Consider the following 18,976-nt stretch of genomic DNA (forward strand, 5'->3'; position numbering starts at 1 on the left):
TTTACATGCGCTGCAGTCAATTATGAGTGCATGTTTACTTATTAAATATATCATTATTAATATTCGCCTACTGCACTGTATGATAGCTAGCAAATTAATTTTCTAAATACCGTTAGAATGCCTAGCTGGAACTTCTGAAGGAAAATGATAACCAAACAAAAGTGTTTACTTTTTGCATTAGTACCACAATTTATAACTTATTTGCATTCGTTTATACTTACACTTGTATGTTGACTTCTCCATTGATGTTGTTTTTAAGTTTTCCCGGACTTAAATTTTTATTTTYTTTAACCTTGATCCAACTAGGCAAGTCAGTTAAGAAAAAAGTATTATTTACAATGACGGCCTACCCCGGCCAAACCCAGACGACGCTGGGCCAATTGTGCGCCGCCCTATGGGACTCCCAATCACGGCTGGATGTGATACAGCCTGGATTTGAACCAGGGACTGTAGTGACGCCACTTGTACAATCGTCGCGAATTGAATTATGGGGAGTTTCAGGCCCCGGAGTGAACATAATTGTACACTCGCAAAGCCGACTAAAAACGAGGGCTGAGGGGCTTACGTTGCAAACGTCCCTTGCTTGGCTAATCATTTGGACCACCCACCAAGATGGCGATGGGTATTCCCGTAAGGGTATAAGGCAAGGGTAAGTGGACGAGGGTGTGTCTTTTAAGTGTTTGGACTGTATGTTGAGTTTGAAACGCAGCCTTGATGTTCTTCTTTATCAAGAGCTACCGTGGCGCTCTTCCAACCACCACCCTCCTCCGCCTCTGGAGCTAARGCTCTCTGCCAGTCCTCAGACCCTCCTATCCGCAAGTTACTACGAGAGCTTTGCTCCGAGTGGAAACGCTAACCGGATGCTTCAGATTTATACATCCGCTGAAACATCATTGTTCTTTGTTACGTGTATCCTAGCTATTTCGCTTCCGCAAGTCCGGTCGTTGTTTTGATCAGCTGACTGCATCATTCTCACATGATTCCATCCGTCTACGGTTGTTGGAATTCTCACTGACTGCGACTTGACTGTCTTCTATGGGGCAAGTATTCGATTTATTCAAAAGAAAGATGAGCTATCTTATTCGTTTACAGCTGAGATCAGACCAACGTTTTCATGTAAGACATTGATGTACGTTTACATGCATATTAATAACTCTATATTAAACTGCTTACGCCGACTATGGAAATGGTCATGTACAAACTTTACTATGCTTATCTTAATCGGTGTAAGGTAAAKATTGAAATAAGCGTACGCCGAAATCTTTCGAATTATTCGAACATGTAAACAACTTAATCGGTGTTCCAGCGGTATATTTGTTCTGCGCGTYAAAGACCCCCTCTTATGCGCGTGTGTTCGGAAAAACTCTTAACTATATTTATATGATGCATGAAAGTATGCATCATATAAATATAGTTAACAAAACTATTAATGCAACTATTTCAAGATTTTACTGCCTTACAGTACATATAGGGAAATCAGTCAATTGAAATAAATTCATTAGGCCCTAATCCATGGATTTCACATGACTTGGGAGCCAGGCCCAGCCAATCAGAATTCGTTTTCGTTTTCCCCACAAAATGGCTTTATTACAGACGGAAATACTCCGTTTCATCAGCTGTCTGGGTAGCTGGTCGCTGATGATCCCGCAGGTAAAGAAACCGGATGTGGAGGTCCTGTGTGGTTACACATGGTCTGTGGTTTTTAGTCCAGTTGGATGTAATGCCAAATTCTCTAAAACGACTTTGGAGGCAGCTTATGGCAGAGAATTGAACATTCAACAGCTCTGGTTGACATTCCTGCAGTCAGCATGCCAATTGCAGGCTCCCATCAACTTCCGTGGCATTGTGTTGTGTGACAAAACTGCACATTTTAGTGGCCTTTTATTGTCCCCAGCACAAGGTATACCTGTGTAATGATCATGCTGTTTAATGAGCWTCTTGATATGCCACACCTGTCAGGATTGTCTTGGCAAAGGAGAAATGCTCACTAACAGGGATGCCCCAAAAAATTMCACAAAATTTGAGAGAAATAAGCTTTTTGTGCGTATGGAAATTTTCTGTGATCTTTTCCTTCAGCTCATGAAACATGGGACCAACACTTTACATTTTTTTATTTTTGGTCAGTATAGTTTTACACTTAAGATATGACTGCCGTTGTGCTGTTGAATTTCAGAATTTTGTCTTTTGTATTATAAATTCTATACATTCGTTCATACTGGATTAAGCATACATTTTCTTTAACTTTAATTTAGTTAGTTATGCTCAAGCTTTCCCTCCACCTTGTGCCAACATCAGTTCTTTTTATTAAGTCTTGGTTCCAATAGTTTATATTTTTTTCTAAGAGATTGTCAGTTGGATATGCTCTCTGCAAGGTTTTGTATATCTTCTCTGTCATATGAACATCATTTTCTGACTCGAATAAGATTCCCTTAAGGTTGCTCTGATGTCCAAAAGATTTCAAATACACATTTTGGGATATGTAACATTTAAGTTGCATGTATTTGAAACTATGCTCTCTGCAAGGTAAGTCCAACATTGCTTTTATTCTGTCATGGAWATACATTTATTTCCTGTTATCATGTAATTTACGGTATCTTTGCCTTCCTACACACTGTTATTCATTAATAGACTAACATCACTGTATTCAAATGGCTTTAGTGTTAGATTCTTATCAGATCTGTTCTAGGGTGAAATAAAATGCAATGACACCATGGGGMTCAAAGTCCAATGTTGCACCTTCAGCATTGTACAATGTTGTTATAGGAAGGTTCTTACATTGGTGTGTCTGTTTATGGTGGTGGGTTGGTATACTGATTATCCCAGATGTGATATGTAACCTGAAAAATAAAGACGGAACAGTTGGCTATTCAAGGTTTTACAGGTTGGTACTGTAATAGTGTACTGTAATAGTGTAACCCTCAAAGGCTTTCTTTGATAACTTGTCTGTACTGTTCTTTGGCTGTTATTTATAGAGAGAGTCTGCTTGAAGTGACTACACTTCAGGAGAGGTGACATAGCGTKTTGTGGAAGATGCCTACCAATAAGTCTGTGTCGAAAGCGCCGATCACCCAGTTCGTCAACTGCAGGATACTAAGAGATCACAAGCTGCAGAGGTACACACAAATGAACACACAAGCACGTGGATATGAACATACATACACACTCCGTTACACATGTAAAATAAATACCGTTACATGTAAAACAAGCGTTGTTACGATGTGTGTTACTGTGTGTGTAACAGTGTGTGTGTAACAATGTGTGTATTGTTCCTGTCTTTCCTCCAGAGAGGATCTGTGGGTGCGGGAAGGGAGGATCCTAGACCCAGAGAAGTTGTTCTTTGATGAGGAAGGCTATGCAGATCAACGTGTTGACTGTGAAGGCCTCATCATCGCTCCTGGGTTCATTGACGTTCAGATCAATGGTTAGTCTTTTTTTTGGGGGGGGGGTGTCAATTCACTCCAGGGACTGTCCCCAATTCAATTGCAGGTATGGGCTTCTTACATTTACATTTAAGTCATTTAGCAGACGCTCTTACAGCGACTTACAAATTGGAAAGTTCATACATATTCATCCTGGTCCCCCCGTGGGGAATGAACCCACAACCCTGGCGTTGCAAGCGCCATGCTCTACCAACTGAGCCACACGGGACCACAAAGCTTTATTGGAGGAGTGTTCCTTGCTAAAACTAACAGAGCCTGCGAGCTGTTCCTCTCACCAGAACAAGGAAGCCATTGGATACAGGATTTTCCAAACTCAATCAATGATCCATTGTTTTACACCCACAGGAGGATATGGCATCGACTTCTCGCAAGCAACCAGTAATGTCAGAGGAGGTGTGGCCCTAGTAGCCAAGAAAATCTTGGAGCATGGTGTCACCTCTTTTTTACCCACCCTAGTCACCTCCCCTCCAAACATCTACCACAAGGTAGGCACCTTCACACCTGTCCTCTCAACAACATGTCCCGTTTCTCACCATTGTCTCACATACACTTTATGACCAAAAGTATGTGGACACCTGCTCGTCGAACATCTCATTCCAAAATCATGGGCGTATGGAGTTGGTCCCCCCCCCCTTTGCTGATATAACAGCCTCCACTATTCTGGGAAGGCTTTCCACTATTCTGGGAAGGCTTTCCACTAGATTTTGGAACATGGCTGCGGGGACTTACTTCCATTCAGTCACAAGAGCATTAGTGAGGCGGGGCACTGATATTGGGCGATTAGGCCTGGCTCGCAGTTGGCATTCCAATTCATCCCAAAGGTGTTTGTTGGGGTTGAGGTCAGGGCTCTGTGCAGGCCAGTCAAGTTCTTCCACACCGATCTCAACAAACCATTCCTGTATGGACCTTGCGTTATGCGTGGGGGCATTGTCATGCTGAAACAGGAAAGAGCCTTCCCCAAATTGTTGCCACAAAGTTGGAAGCACAGAATTGTCTACAGAGGGTAGTGTGTATGGCCCAGTGCATCACTGGAGCTAAGCTTCCTGCCATCCAAGACCTCTATACCAGGCGTTGTCAGAGGAAGGCCCTAAAAATGGTCAGATTCCAGCCACCCTAGTCATAGACTTTTCTCTCTGCTACCGCGTGGCAAGCAGTGCCAAGTCTAGGTCCAAGAGGCTTCTAAACAGCTTCTACCCCCAAGCCATAAGACTCCTGAACATCTAATTAAATGGCTACCCAGACTATTTGCATTGTCCTCCCGCCATTTTACACTGCTGCTACTGTCTGTTATTATCTATGCATAGTCACTTTAATAACTACCTACATGTACATATTACCTCACTGTAGTGATTTTTACGCGCTACGCGTTTCAGCACTCGGCGGTCCTGTTCTGTGAGCTTTTGTGGCCTACCGTTTTGCAGCTGAGCCTTTGTTGCTCCTAGATGTTTCCACTTCACAATAACAGCACTTACAGTTGACCAGGGCAGCTCTAGCAGGGTAGAAATTTGACGAACTGTCTTGTTGGAAAGGTGGTATCCTATGACGGTGCCACGTTGAAAGTCACTGAGCTCTTTAGTAGAAAGTCACTGAGCTCTTTAGTAGAAAGTCACTGAGCTCTTTAGTAGAAAGTCACTGAGCTCTTTAGTAAGGCCATTCTACTGCTGATGTTTGTCTATAGAGATTGCATGGCTGTGTGCTTGATTGTATAAGCCTGTCATCAACGGATGTGGCTGAAGTAGCCTAATCCACTAATAAGAAGGGGTGTCCACATACACTATATATACAAAAGTATGTCATTTGTGACTCCCATTCAAATGTGTTTCAAATAGTGTTGGTTTTCTTTCAAATACTTGAGCTGTGGTGGATTGATCTTGTCTGGTGCAATGTGAATTGTTAGATACTACTGCACTGTTGGAGCTAGGAACACAAGCATTTCYCTACACCCACAATAACATCTGCTTAATATGTGTATGTGACCAATAAAATGTGATTTGATTTGGATCCAAATAGTCTCAAATATGCAAACCACACCCACCTGGCCTGGCACTCCAGGCAGGCTCGATCAAATTKTTATGTATTGCTTATGAATGCAATATTTATGCATGTGTTATGAAATCCTTATGCACGTACCTTTTCAAGTAAAATACCTGTTTTCTAGGTCTTGGCTGAGGTTAAAGTTCATAGTGGAGGAGTGGAGGGAGCTGGAGTTCTGGGTAAGGATGCAGTCAGGAAGGATGTAGACACATCTTCATATGTCTGAGTGGTCCTTATATCTGGACATGTTTTCCAATACTGAATTCCATATAACTGTATGGTGATGGAAGAAATGTTATAAAACAGTGTGATATGCTTGAAATATGTTGTGTCTATTTTACTCCATTACACATTCTGTCAATATTTCATATTTCTGCCCTTTCTGTCCATTTCGCCGTCTCTACCCCCCCCCCCCCTCTCCCTCTCTCTCTCTCTCAAGGCTGTCATCTAGAAGGTCCATTCATCAGTTTAGAGAAGAAGGGAGCCCATCCGGAGCAGTACCTGCGCTCCTTCCAGTCGGGCGGCATGTTGGACCTGATTGAGACCTACGGGACCCTGGATAACGTTGCCATGGTGACGTTGGCCCCCGAGCTACCCAACAGTGAGACGGTGATTAGAGAGCTGGCTCAGAGGGGCATCACTGTTTCTCTAGGTAGGTGTATTAAACTGGGAATAGGATACTCTTTATGTAGGCCTATGACATCTGCTTATGCATGATTTAATTGTGAAGCATCTATGTAGGCCATATGCATGTTTTATGAATCATCTATGTCATATGGTCAGAGATGGCTCAGAGGTACATCACTGTGTCTCTAGGTAGGTGTAGTATTCTGGGAATGGGAATAAAATATAATTTACATGTATGACTTAGATACTACTCTTTATGTGCATGCTGGGAATGACAGCCTTTACACTGTATGTATTACATCTGCTCAAATGTTTTATTAAGSATCTATATAGGCCTTATAAAGGGTTTATGAAGACTTATTTTAAACAACAGAAAACCAGGCTGTTGATAAAATCCAATAGACATCTCCTGTCTGTAAGCAGGAGGTTGCCACACTGTGTAGGATGATGTGATATCACTAAGTGTACCTGTCAACCTATTCCATGTGTAGGACACTCTGTAGCCAACCTGTCCCAAGCTGAGGAGGCTGTGCAGAACGGTGCTTCATTCATCACACATCTCTTCAATGCTATGCTGCCTGTGAGTAATATAACACAGCATCATATTGTATTATGTTTTCCATTTAGCACAGTGAGCACATACAGTTGAAGTTGGAAGTTTACATACACCTTAGCCAAATACATTTAAACTCAGTTTTTCACCATCCCTGACATTTAATCCTAGTAAAAATTCCCTGTCTTAGGTCAGTTAGGATCACTTCATTTTAAGAATGTGAAATGTCAGAATAATAGTAGAGAGAATTATTAATTTCAGTTGATTTATTTCATTACATTCCCAGTGGGTCAGAACATACACTCCATTAGTATTTGGTAGCATTGCCTTTAAATTGTTTAAATTGGGTCAAACGTTTCAGGTAACCTTCCACAAGCTTCCCACAATAAGTTGGGTGAATTTTGGCCCATTCCTCCTGAAGGAGCTGGTGTAACTAAGTCAGGTTTGTAGGCCTCCTTGCTCTCACACGCTTTTTCAGTTCTTCCCACAAAGTTCCTATAGGAATGAGGTCAAGGCTTTGTGATGGCCACTCCAATACTTTTACTTTGTTGTCCTTAAGCCATTTTGCCACAACTTTGGAAGTATGCTTGGGGTCATTGTCCATTTGGAAGACCCATTTGCGACCAAGCTTTAACTTCCTGACTGATTTCTTGAGATGTTGCTTCAAGATATCCACATAATTTTCCATCCTCATGATGCCATTTATTTAGTGAAGTGCACCAGTCCCTCCTGCAGCAAAGCACCTCCACAACATGATGCTGCCACCCCCGTGCTTCACGGTTGGAATGGTGTTCTTCGGCTTGCAAGCCTCCCCCTTTTTCCTCCAAACATAACGATGGTCATTATGGCTAAACAGTTCTATTTTTGTTTCATCAGACCAGAGGACATTTCTCCAAAACGTARGATCTTTGTCCCCATGTGCAGTTGCAAACCGTAGTCTGGCGGTTTTGGAGCAGTTCTTCCTTGCTGAGGAGCCTTTCAAGGTTATGTCGATATAAGACTAATTTTTCTGTGGATATAGATACTTTTGTACCTGTTTCCTCCAGCACCTTAACATGGTCCTTTGCTGTTGTTCTGCACTTTTCGCACCAAAGTACGTTTATCTCTAGGAGACAGAACGCGTCTCCTTCCTGAGCGGTATGACGGCTGCGTGGTCCCTTGGTGTTTATACTTGCATACTATTGTTTGTACATATGAATGTGGTACCTTCAGGCGTTTGGAAATTGCTCCCAAGGATGAACCAGACTTGTGGAGGCCTACACACGTCTTTTCTTTGGCTTTTCCCATGATGTCATGCAAAGAGGCACTGAGTTTGAAGGTAGGCCTTGAAATACATCCACAAGTACACCTTCAATTGACTCAATTAACTCAAATTATGTCAATTAGCCTATCAGAATCTTCTAAAGCCATGACATCATTTTCTGGAATTTTCCAAGCTGTTTAAAGGCACAGTAAACTTAGTGTATGTAAACTTCTGACCCACTGGAATTGTGATACAGTGAAATTATCTGTCTGTAAACAATTGTTGGAAAAATTACTTATGTCATGCGCAAAGTAGGTGTCCTAACCGACTTGCCAAAACTAGAAATTTGTGGATTGGTTGAAAAACGAGTTTTAATGACWCCAACCTAAGTGTATGTAAACTTCCGACTTCAACTGTACATTTTTAGTATGTCCTGTATATGTTAGTTTTTGTATTTGAGTGTAGTACAATCATCTGTTTCTCCCTCCAGTAACATCGCTGACTGARGTTTTACTGGACAACCCTTATAGGAGAATCTTGCTTTTTTTACCACCAAAGACACTTCTTGTGCGATTTCACTTTCAACTTTATCTGCAACGTTATAATCCATTTTTTTGCAACTTGAACGATACATCTCCATCCATTCTAGCAGCAGGCTACACGGAGTATGGAACAGCTGGATAGGGGAAACGGCTGGAGACATACAAAATGTAATGTAACGTTGCTTATAAAATTTGGAATGACACAATTTCATGTGTACAACATCTAAAGACCTGCATCACTACACTGATAGTGTTTCTGTTTCTCAAACCATACAGTATAAATAGGAGAGAAGTGTAAATGGGGTCAATGATTAACCTGTCCACCTCTGGGTGTGGTCAGCCAAATCACAGACATACTGTCTACTCTATACTGTTGGACACATGCTTCAGATGCCTTGCCAAGTCTATTCAACTACAGTTTCACAATGCTACTGTAATAACGTAATGAAAGATGATGGATGTCTCTCTCTGTTGCCATGGTGACCGTGGTGGGTTAGTTCCACCATCGAGACCCGGGCATCGTGGGTCTCCTCACCAGCGACCAGGTTCCCCAGGACCGGACGGTCTTCTACGGAATGATTGCCGATGGCATCCACACCAACTCTGCCGCCCTGCGTATTGCCCACAGAGCACACCCTACAGGTCTGTATAAGAACTACACGCACATCTTCTGTGTGTGTGTGCTCTGATGTGTGTCTCTGTGTGTGTGGGGTTGTGTTGGAGTGTTTATTGGAGTCTTCTGTTCTAATGCTGTGGGTTTCAGTCTTGAAACCAGCAATTGTTCAAGCAATGTCAGGTATAATATGCATACTAATCACAAGAAATCTATGGCAATGTTTGTGTTGGCTTAATGTGTTTGTCCTACAGGTCTAGTGTTGGTGACTGATGCCATCACAGCGATGGGTCTACCTCCGGGCCGCCACACCTTGGGTCAGCAAGTCATTGAGATCCAGGGGCTCCATGCTTATGTAGCAGGTCAGAATCTCTTTTGTAAGGTGTCAACATAACTTTTCCCCAAAGCTGTCTCTAAAACTGTCTTTACTCATAGGCACCAAGACGCTCAGTGGCAGTATAGCCACAATGGACATGTGTGTCAGYCACTTCAAACAGGCTTCAGGTGAGTGTGTGTGTGTTCGCCCTTTTACTTTCTTACAAAAGTTATTCAGTCCTTCTAAATATGTGGTTACTTACTACATGTGTGTCTGTGTGCACACGTGTGTGTGCAGGGCCGGACTACCACATTTGGGTCCCTAGGTCATCGACCTCCAGGGGGCCCCCATCCCCTTTTAGGAAAATAACTTCCTGAATTTTAACACAAAACATTTTTTGTTGCACTTTTATAATGCTGTTGTAGCAGTTTTAAAGCTGATGTCCTGCTATTCTAAACATTTTAACATGATGCAGAGAGAGAATTTTGCCATGTATGCAGGGCATGTGCTCCAGGGCCCCCGACCTCCAGRGGGCCCCCAAACCCCCAAAGATAAAAATGAATAACATTTGGTTGGGGGTTCCCTGAAGGTTGGGAGCCCCGGAGCACGTGCCCTGCATTCCCATTCGGTAATCCGGCCCTGTGTGTGTTTGTGATGACAGGCTGCAGTGTGGAGCAAGCCCTGGAGGCAGCGTCGCTACACCCGGCCCAGCTCCTGGGCATCAGCCATTGTAAAGGCACCCTGGACTATGGGGCAGACGCAGGTGATACACACACACACACACACACACACACACACACACCTAAGTAAGCGATTGTAAAGGTCCCCTGGACTAGGGGCAGGTGAGAAAGTAAACAGCAGAGGGCGGTCTCACTCTGTCTACTCCAGGGGTGTCAAACTCAATTCCTGGAGGGCTGAATGTCTACAGGTTCTCTCCCTCTTGTACTTAATTGATTAATTAAGGTCATTGATTAGTTAGGATTAGTCTCCTCAACTGGTTGTGTAGGTCAGGGGTTTTCAAACCTCTCTTCGGGGACCCCCAGCTGTTCCATGTTTTTTAACTATTCCACAAATGTGAGAAAATTGAAATGTCTGTGGGTCCCGAAGAGATGTTTGAAAACAACTGGTCTAGGTCTTGTGTGTGGTGTAGGAAGAAGCACTAAATAGTAAAACGTGTCCCCCTCTCTCCTCCGTTAGATCTCGTTCTGCTGGATGATGCTCTCAATGTCAGAGCCACCTACATCGCAGGCCAGGAAGTGTGGAGGAAATGACCTCAAAATAATCAGTCCCCCACCACTGCCCCACCCACCCACGTGGACCAAATGGGCATGCCCCAAATGGCATCCTATTCCCTAAAGAAGTGCACTATGTGTTGTTTGATACATGGGAACATAGCACTGGGGTAACGCAGTTTCTCTGGACCCCCGCAAGGTTGGATCCCTCCCTAAAACAAAATCTTAAGTGTCAGCCAGACAGCCACTCATAAAGTATAGACTACCGATTGTTGTCCATTGTGCTGAAATTGTGACATATCTATGCAGCTGCATGCATATCGAATCGATGATAGGATTTCTGTGGTGGAAGGGCATGTAAAGCTTTGCATTAGCTAATGGATCAGTGTTTATTGGTAGGCCTATTTGGTTAWAATTTTCTCATGTTAAGCCGAACATTTCACAAAGCTATACACGGTGTCGCAATGCTGACATTTTTGGGCTGATGGCAATAATGTAATTACTTAAGTAATTAAAGTTGTAAATTCAGACATTGCAGAGTGTAAAATGTATTTGCGATGCAACAACATACTAATCAGCTACCAATTGATTTTTTTGAATATATTGTACATCTGTCCAGTATAGGCTACCGGAACCTGCATGACATGAGCTGTTCTCGATCTCTCCCAGCTTGGATAGAAAGTTGTTATGCATAAAACCAGTCTATTAAAGGGATAATCCACCCCAATAAATAAAATCATAAAACTCCTGTCAATTTGGTGAAAGCCTATGTTCTATTAGTGGGTAAAATTCAAATTTTCCATGATTTAACTTCTAAGTGGTCGGCCTGTGAAAATCAGGAAATTGTGTAGGAACGTGACATAGCTATATAATTAGATGCCTTTTTGGCTGTGAGCTCACAATTYCTTGTTAGACACTGGGATTGTTTATGCTTTATTCAAGTCTGACCATCACTCAAGTACAAACACAGGGTTAAATGCCCCACGCTCCCAAACCCTAAACAAGGTACAACGTTTAAGCATGATTTTACTTCCTTTGTAGATTTAATTAAATATCTGCTGTATCTGATTTAATAGACTCATTTATCACACAACTGTAACTGTTTTCTTTTCACCAGTTGTCCGTTTGGTGAAAATCCCTGATCCCTGATGTTGCTACTCTGCTCCGCTATGCTCTGGGCCTAAGAGTGACTAATAGTGATGCAATAGTCCGCTCAAAAACTTGTCTCACATTTTGATTCTCTAGATCAGGTATTCCCAAACTGGAGTACGCGCAATGCCGTTGGGGGTAAATAAAAATGAGTTTTTCTTCAAATTTTCAAACGGTACATTTATATTTTCCAACATTTGGGTGAGTTTTTTTCTTCTCGCCTGAGTAGCCTRGTTTCACTGCCCCCKAAAAAATTAAACCATCTAATGTTCAGCAGAACAACACAATATTGATTACAGGTAGCCTAGTCAAATAATTAACATCAATCACATTAACCGCTACTCTCTCGCGGGAAACCTTCCCTCTTGCGCAGACATTTYGAAACGAAACATGACAATTTSAAAAATAAGCCACGGAAGTTTTTTGAGCGAGGAAAAAAAACGACTTTCGAGTAGTAATATGTGTAAAAGCAACAGATACCATTAATAAGAAGAAAAACTATACAGACAATGCCTTCATCAAACAACACTGTTTCACAACGCATCATTGACATGGCAGGAGATGTTTTAAAACAATTACTGCTTCGCATACAAGCCGGTGAATTATATGCATTACAGCTGGATGAGTCAATAGACGTGGCGGGCCTGGCACAGCTCCTGGTATCTGTTATGTTTATGGGGTGTCAATTAAGGAAMACATCCTCTTCTGGAAACCAGGACAACATAAGAGGATATTTTAAAAGTACTGGACAGCTTTGTGACCTCAAATGGACTTTGGTGGTCAAGATGTGTTGGTATCTGTGGTGCAAAAGCCATGACAGGGTGACATAGTGGAGTGGTAACGTGTATGCAAGCAGTTGCTCCCGATGCCACTTGGGTACACTGCAGCTTCCATCGAGAGGCTCTTGCTGCCAAGGGAATGCCTGACAGCTTGAAAGATGTTTTGGACACACCAGTGAAAATGGTTAACTTTGTTAAAGCAAGACCCCTGAGCTCTTGTGTATTTTCTGCATTATGCAARGATATGGGCAGRGACCATGTAATGCTTTTACAACATACAGAAGTGCGCTGGTTATCAAGGGGCAAAGTATTGACACGTTTTTTTAAATTGAGAGACGAGCTTAAAGTTTTCTTTACTGACCATAATTTTCACATATCCAAGATGGCGTAGCAGTGTAGACGTGTTTTGTTTCATCCTCTCGTGTACGTTTGTATTTTTCGTATTTCTTGTATATATAAAAAAAAAAAAATCTATCTCTTTTCGATTTTTATTTCGATTATACCTTCCGGTAACCTACCTCACCCAAAGTGATACGGAATCGCTATTATTTTTTAACTTTGGAACACATTCAAGAACCCCCAGTAGCTAACCAGCTAATCAGCTACAAGCTATTTAGTCATTTTTAGCCGCTGCTGCCAGCTTTTACTTTRTGCACAGACACCAGCCCTGTTATTAGCCTGGATATTACTCACCAATTTACCAGCATCGGACTGTCTCTCCACAACAACGCCGGATTCCTGCCGTAATCCCTGAGCCACTACTTCTGATCCTCACAGCTAGCACCACTGCCACGAATACCCCATCCGCTGTGCCCTCAACCGGCCTCCGTCTGAGCAGAKCCCCTCCGTCTGAGCAGACCACCCTCCGGGCTACTAACTTGAAACGCCGCGTGCTAGCGTAGTGGCGGCTTCCCTGCTCCATCTACGGCTGCCCCCTGGACACTATGATCACTTGGCTACATAGCTGATGCCTGCCGGACTGTCCATTAATTCACGGTACTCCATTCTGTTTATTTGTGTTTTATTTGTCGGCTCTGTGTTTTAACTCAGGCTCTGTGTGTAGTTAATCCGACCCTCTCTGCCTAGTCGTCGCCATTTTTACCTGCTGTTGCTGTGTTAGCTGACTAGCTGCTGTTATCTCACCTGTTGTTTTAGCTAGCTCTCCCAATCAAGACCTGCAATCACTTTATGCCTTACTGTATGTCTCTCTCAAATATCAATATGCCTTGTATACTGTTGTTCAGGCTAGTTATCATTGTTTTGGTTTGCAATGGACCCCGTAGTTCCACTCTCCGTACCTCTGATACCTCCATTTGGGTCCCCTCCCACACATGCGGTGACCTCACCCATTGAGACCAGCATGTCCAGAGATACAACCTCTCTTATCATCACCCAGTGCCTGGGCTTGCCTCCGCTGTACCCGTGCCCCACATAACCCCTGTCTGCACATTATGCCCAGAATCTATTCTACCACGGCCATAAATCTGCTCCTTTTATTCCTTGTCCGCAACGCTCTAGGCGACCACTTTTGATAGCCTTTAGCCGCACCCTCATCCTACTACTCCTCTGTTCCTCGGGTGATGTGGAGGTAAACCCAGGCCCTGCATGTCCCCAGGCACCCTCATTTGTTGACTTCTGTGATCGAAAAAGCCTTGGCCTCATGCATGTCAACATCAGAAGCCTCCTCCCTAAGTTTGTCTTACTCACCGCTTTAGCACACTCTGCCAACCCTGATGTCCTTGCCGTGTCTGATCCTGGCTTAGGAAGGCCACCAAAAATTCTGAGATTTCCATACCCAACTATAACACTTTCCGTCAAGAGAACTGCCAAAGGGGGAGGAGTTGCAATCTACTGCAAAGTTCTGTCATACTTTCCAGGTCTATGCCCAAACAGTTCGAACTTCTAATTTTAAAAATTAATCTCTCCAGAAAATAGTCTCTCACTGTTGCCGCCTGCTACCGACCCCCCTCAGCTCCCAGCTGTGCCCTGGACACCATCTGTGAATTGATCGCTCCCCATCTAGCTTCAGAGTTTGTTCTGTTAGGTGACCTAAAACTGGGATATGCTTAACACCCCGGCAGTCCTACAATCTAAGCTAGATGCCCTCAATCTCACACAAATAATCAAGGAACCCACCAGGTACAACCCTAAATCCGTAAACATGGGCACCTAATAGACATTATCCTGACCAACTTGCCCTCCAAATACACCTCTGCTGTCTTCAATCAAGATCTCAGCGATCACTGCCTCATTGCCTGTATCCGCTACGGGTCCGCGTCAAACGACCACCCCTCATCACTGTCAAACGCTCCCTAAAACACTCTGCGAGCAGGCCTTTCTAATCGACTGGCCCGGGTACCCTGGAAGGATATTGCCCTCATCCCGTCAGTTGAGGATGCCTGGTCATTCTTTAAAAGTTACTTCCTCACCATATTAGACAAGCATGCCTCGTTCAAAAAATGCAGAACTAAGAACAGATTATGCCCTTGGTTCACTCCAGACCTGACTGCCCTCGACCAGCACAAAAACATCCTGTGGCGAACTGCAATAGCATCGAAGAGCCCCCCGCGATATGCAACTGTTCAACCAATACACGCAGTCAGTCAGGAAAGCAAAGGCCAGCTTTTTCAAGCAGAAATCTGCATCCTGTACGCTCGAACTCCAAAAAGTTCTGGATACTGTAAAGTCCATGGAGAACAAGAGCACCTCCTCCCAGCTGCCCACTGCACTGAGGCTAGGTAACCGGTCACCACCGAATAATTGTGATAATCGAAACTTCAACAAGCATTTCTCAACGCTGGCCATGCTTCCTCCTGGCGACTCCAACCTTGGCAAACAGCCCCCCCCCCCCCCCCCCCCCGCTGCTACTCGCCCAAGCCTCCCCAGCTTCTCCTTTACCCAAATCCAGATAGCAGATGTTCTGAAAAGAGCTGCAAAACCTGGACCCATACAAATCAGCTGGGCTTGACAATCTGGACCCCCTATTTCTGAAACTGTCCCCGCCATTGTCGCACCCCCTATTACCAGCCTGTTCAACCTCTCCTTCGTATCATCTGAGATCCCCAAGGATTGGAAAGCTGCCGTGGTCATCCCCCTCTTCAAAGGGGGAGACACCCTGGACCCAAACTGTTACAGACCTATATCCATCCTGCCCTGCCTATCTAGGTCTTCGAAAGCCAAGTCAACAAACAGATCCTGACCATCTCGAATCCCACCGTACCTTCTCGCTGTGCAATCCGGTTTCCGAGCCGGTCACGGGTGCACCTCAGCCACGCTCAGGTACTAAACGATATCTAAACCGCCATCGATAAAAGACAGTACTGTGCAGCCCGTCTTCATCGACCTGGCCAAGCGCTTTCGACTCTGTCAATCACCATATTCTTATCGCAGACTCAGTAGCCTCGGTTTTTCTAATGACTGCCTTGCCTGGTTCACCAACTACTTTGCAGACAGAGCTCAGTGTGTCAAATTGGAGGGCATGCTGTCCGGTCCTCTGGCAGTCTCTATGGGGGTACCTCAGGGTTCAATTCTCGGGCCGATTCTTTTCTCTGTATATATCAATGATGTTGCTCTTGCTGCGGGCGATTCCCTGATCCACCTCTACCAGACGACACCATTCTGTAATCTTCTGGCCCTTCCTTAGAATTGTGCTATCTAACCTCCAAACGAGCTTCAATGCCATACAACACTCCTTCCGTGGCCTCCAACTGCTCTTAAACGCTAGTAAAACCAAATGCATGCTTTTCAACCGTTCGCTTGCCTGCACCCGCACGCCCGACTAGCATCACCACCCTGGACGGTTCCGACCTAGAATATGTGGACATCTATAAGTACCTAGGTGTCTGGCTAGACTGCAAACTCTCCTTCCAGACTCATATCAAACATCTCCAATCCAAAATCAAATTAGAGTCGGCTTTCTATTGCAACAAAGCCTCCCACTCAACGCCGCCAAACTTACCCTAGTAAAACTGCTATCCTACCGATCCTCGACTTCGGCGATGTCATCTAGAAAATAGCTTCCAATTACTCTACTCAGCAAACTGGATGCAGTTTAATCACAGTGCCATCTGTTTTGTTACTAAAGCACTTTATACGACCCACCACTGCGACCTGTAGCCCTAGTCGGCTGGCCCTCGCTACATGTTTCGTCGTCAGACCCACTGGCTCCAGGTCATCTACAAGGCTATGCTAGGTAAAAGTGCCGCTTATCTCAGCTCACTGGTCACGATGGCTACACCCACCCGTAGCACGCGCTCCAGCAGGTGTTATCTCACTGATCATCCCTAAAGCCAAAACCTCTTTGGACAGCCTTTCCTTCCAGTTCTCTGCTGCCTGCGACTGGAACGAATTGCAAAAATCTCTGAAGTTGGAGACTTATCTCCCTCAACAACTTTAAACATCTGCTATCCGAGCAGCTAACCGATCGCTGCAGCTGTACATAGTCCATCGGTATATAGCCCACCCAATTTACCTACCTCACCCCCCATACTGCTTTTATTTATTTACTTTTCTGCTCTTTTGCACACCAGTATCTCTACTTGCACATGATCATCTGATGATTTATCACTCCAGTGTTAATCTCCTAAATTGTAATTATTCGATTTATTGCCTACCTCATGCCTTTTGCACACATTGTATATAGATTCTCTTTTTTTTCTACCATGTTATTGACTTGTTTATTGTTTACTCCATGTGTAACTCTGTGTTGTTGTCTGTTCACACTGCTATGCTTTATCTTGGCCAGGTCGCAGTTGCAAATMAGAACTTGTTCTCAACTAGCCTACCTGGTTAAATAAAGGTGAAATAAAAAAAATAAAAACTTGTCTGACTGCTTGCATGATGACAAGTTTCTCACACGACTGGCCTATCTGGGTGATGTTTCTTCTCGCCTGAATGATCTGAATCAAGGATTTACAGGGACTCTGCAACTATATTCAATGTGCGGGACAAAATTGAGGCTATGATTAACAAGTTGGAGCTCTTCTCTGTCTGCATTAACAAGGACAACACACGGGTCTTTCCATCATTGTATGATTGTTTTGTGTGCAAATGAACTCAAGCTTACAGACAATGTCAAATGTGATATAGCGAAGCACCTGAGTGAGCTGGGTGTGCAATTATGCAGGCCGTGGCTTGGGTGGTTGATGTCCTTGGTGATCTTTTTGGTCTTCCTGTGACATCGGGTGCTGTAGGTGTCCCTGGTGATGTGATGGGCAGACCGCACCACCCTCCTGAGAGCCCTGCAGTTGCAGGCGGTGCAGTTGCCGTACCAGGCGGTGATCCAGCCCGACAGGATGCTCTCAATTGTGCATCTGTAAAAGTTTTAGGGGCTACATGAGTCAAATGTAATGGAGTCTGTTGCCCATGTTGTGGATGGTTGCTGTTCATACAAGGATTTACATTTTTGCAATCTTTTGAGCATGGATTATATTATTTTTGCATTTCAGCTTCTGGGTTATTCCTTTTCATGGTTTTGAGTGCGAGTACTTTTTTAACTCTACAGTCTCACCAACAGCCCACATCCATAAACATTATTGTGTAAGAGGAAGCTGGTTTGATGTTGATGATGTGTTTTCCTGTGTGCCAAARACACTAGATGTTGTTTGTAATTGTATTTATTAAGGAGCCCCATTAGCTGCTGCCAAGGTAACTCTTCCTGGGGTACAGCAACATTAAGCCATTTATATACAATATTACGTTACATTTCATAACACTTTTCACAGCACATTAAGTGTGTGGCCTCAGATACAAAATCCATGAGTACGTGTGTGTGTATGCGTTGTGGTGCTKATTTTGGAAGTGGGCTCTCAGGAATCTCACTTGTGTTAATGCTTCTGGCCATGCCACACCCACATCTAGATGAATGAGGAAATAGGTTGTGCCTCATGAAGACAAAACAATATATATATTGTTATACAGTTGAAGTCGGAAGTTTACATACACCTTAGCCAAATACATTTAAACTCAGTTTTTCACAGTTCCTGACATTTAATCCAAGTAAAAATTCTCTGTCTTAGGTCAGTTAGGATCATCACCACTTTATTTTAAGAATGTGAAATGTCAGAATAATAGTAGAGAGAATGATTTATTTCAGCTTTTATTTCTTTCATCACATTCCCAGTGGGTCAGAAGTTTACATACACTCAATTAGTATTTGGTAGCATTGCCTTTAAATTGTTTAACTTGGGTCAAACATTTCGGGTAGCCTTCCACAAGCTTCCCAGAATAAGTTGGGTGAATTTTGGACCATTCCTCCTGACCGAGTTGGTGTAACTGAGTCAGGTTTGTAGGCCTCCTTGCTCGCACATGCTTTTTCAGTTCTGCCCAAAAGTTCTGCCCATTTTCTATAGGATTGAGGTCAGGGCTTTGTGATGGCCACTCCAATACTCCAATAAAGAGCCTGGCTGATATCTTTTACGCCCTCTTCCAAATGGTAGCTATAAATGCA

At 43.7% G+C, this 18,976-nt stretch overlaps 1 protein-coding gene across 1 annotated transcript; it reads left to right on the forward strand.

The window, feature by feature from the left end:
- Positions 1-934: 934 nt before the first annotated feature.
- Positions 935-11,354, forward strand: amdhd2 (amidohydrolase domain containing 2). Its single transcript, XM_070449245.1, has 12 exons — positions 935-1,044; positions 2,977-3,113; positions 3,285-3,421; positions 3,786-3,925; positions 5,599-5,653; positions 5,914-6,126; positions 6,593-6,681; positions 8,937-9,081; positions 9,307-9,414; positions 9,488-9,556; positions 10,030-10,131; positions 10,566-11,354. Exons 2-12 carry the CDS (start codon positions 3,031-3,033, stop codon positions 10,637-10,639), a joined length of 1,215 nt encoding a protein of 404 aa, XP_070305346.1. The 5' UTR covers positions 935-1,044; positions 2,977-3,030; the 3' UTR covers positions 10,640-11,354.
- Positions 11,355-18,976: the final 7,622 nt, after the last annotated feature.

Source organism: Salvelinus sp. IW2-2015, linkage group LG20 (assembly GCF_002910315.2).
Source record: "Salvelinus sp. IW2-2015 linkage group LG20, ASM291031v2, whole genome shotgun sequence".
Classification (NCBI taxonomy): Eukaryota; Metazoa; Chordata; class Actinopteri; order Salmoniformes; family Salmonidae; genus Salvelinus; species Salvelinus sp. IW2-2015.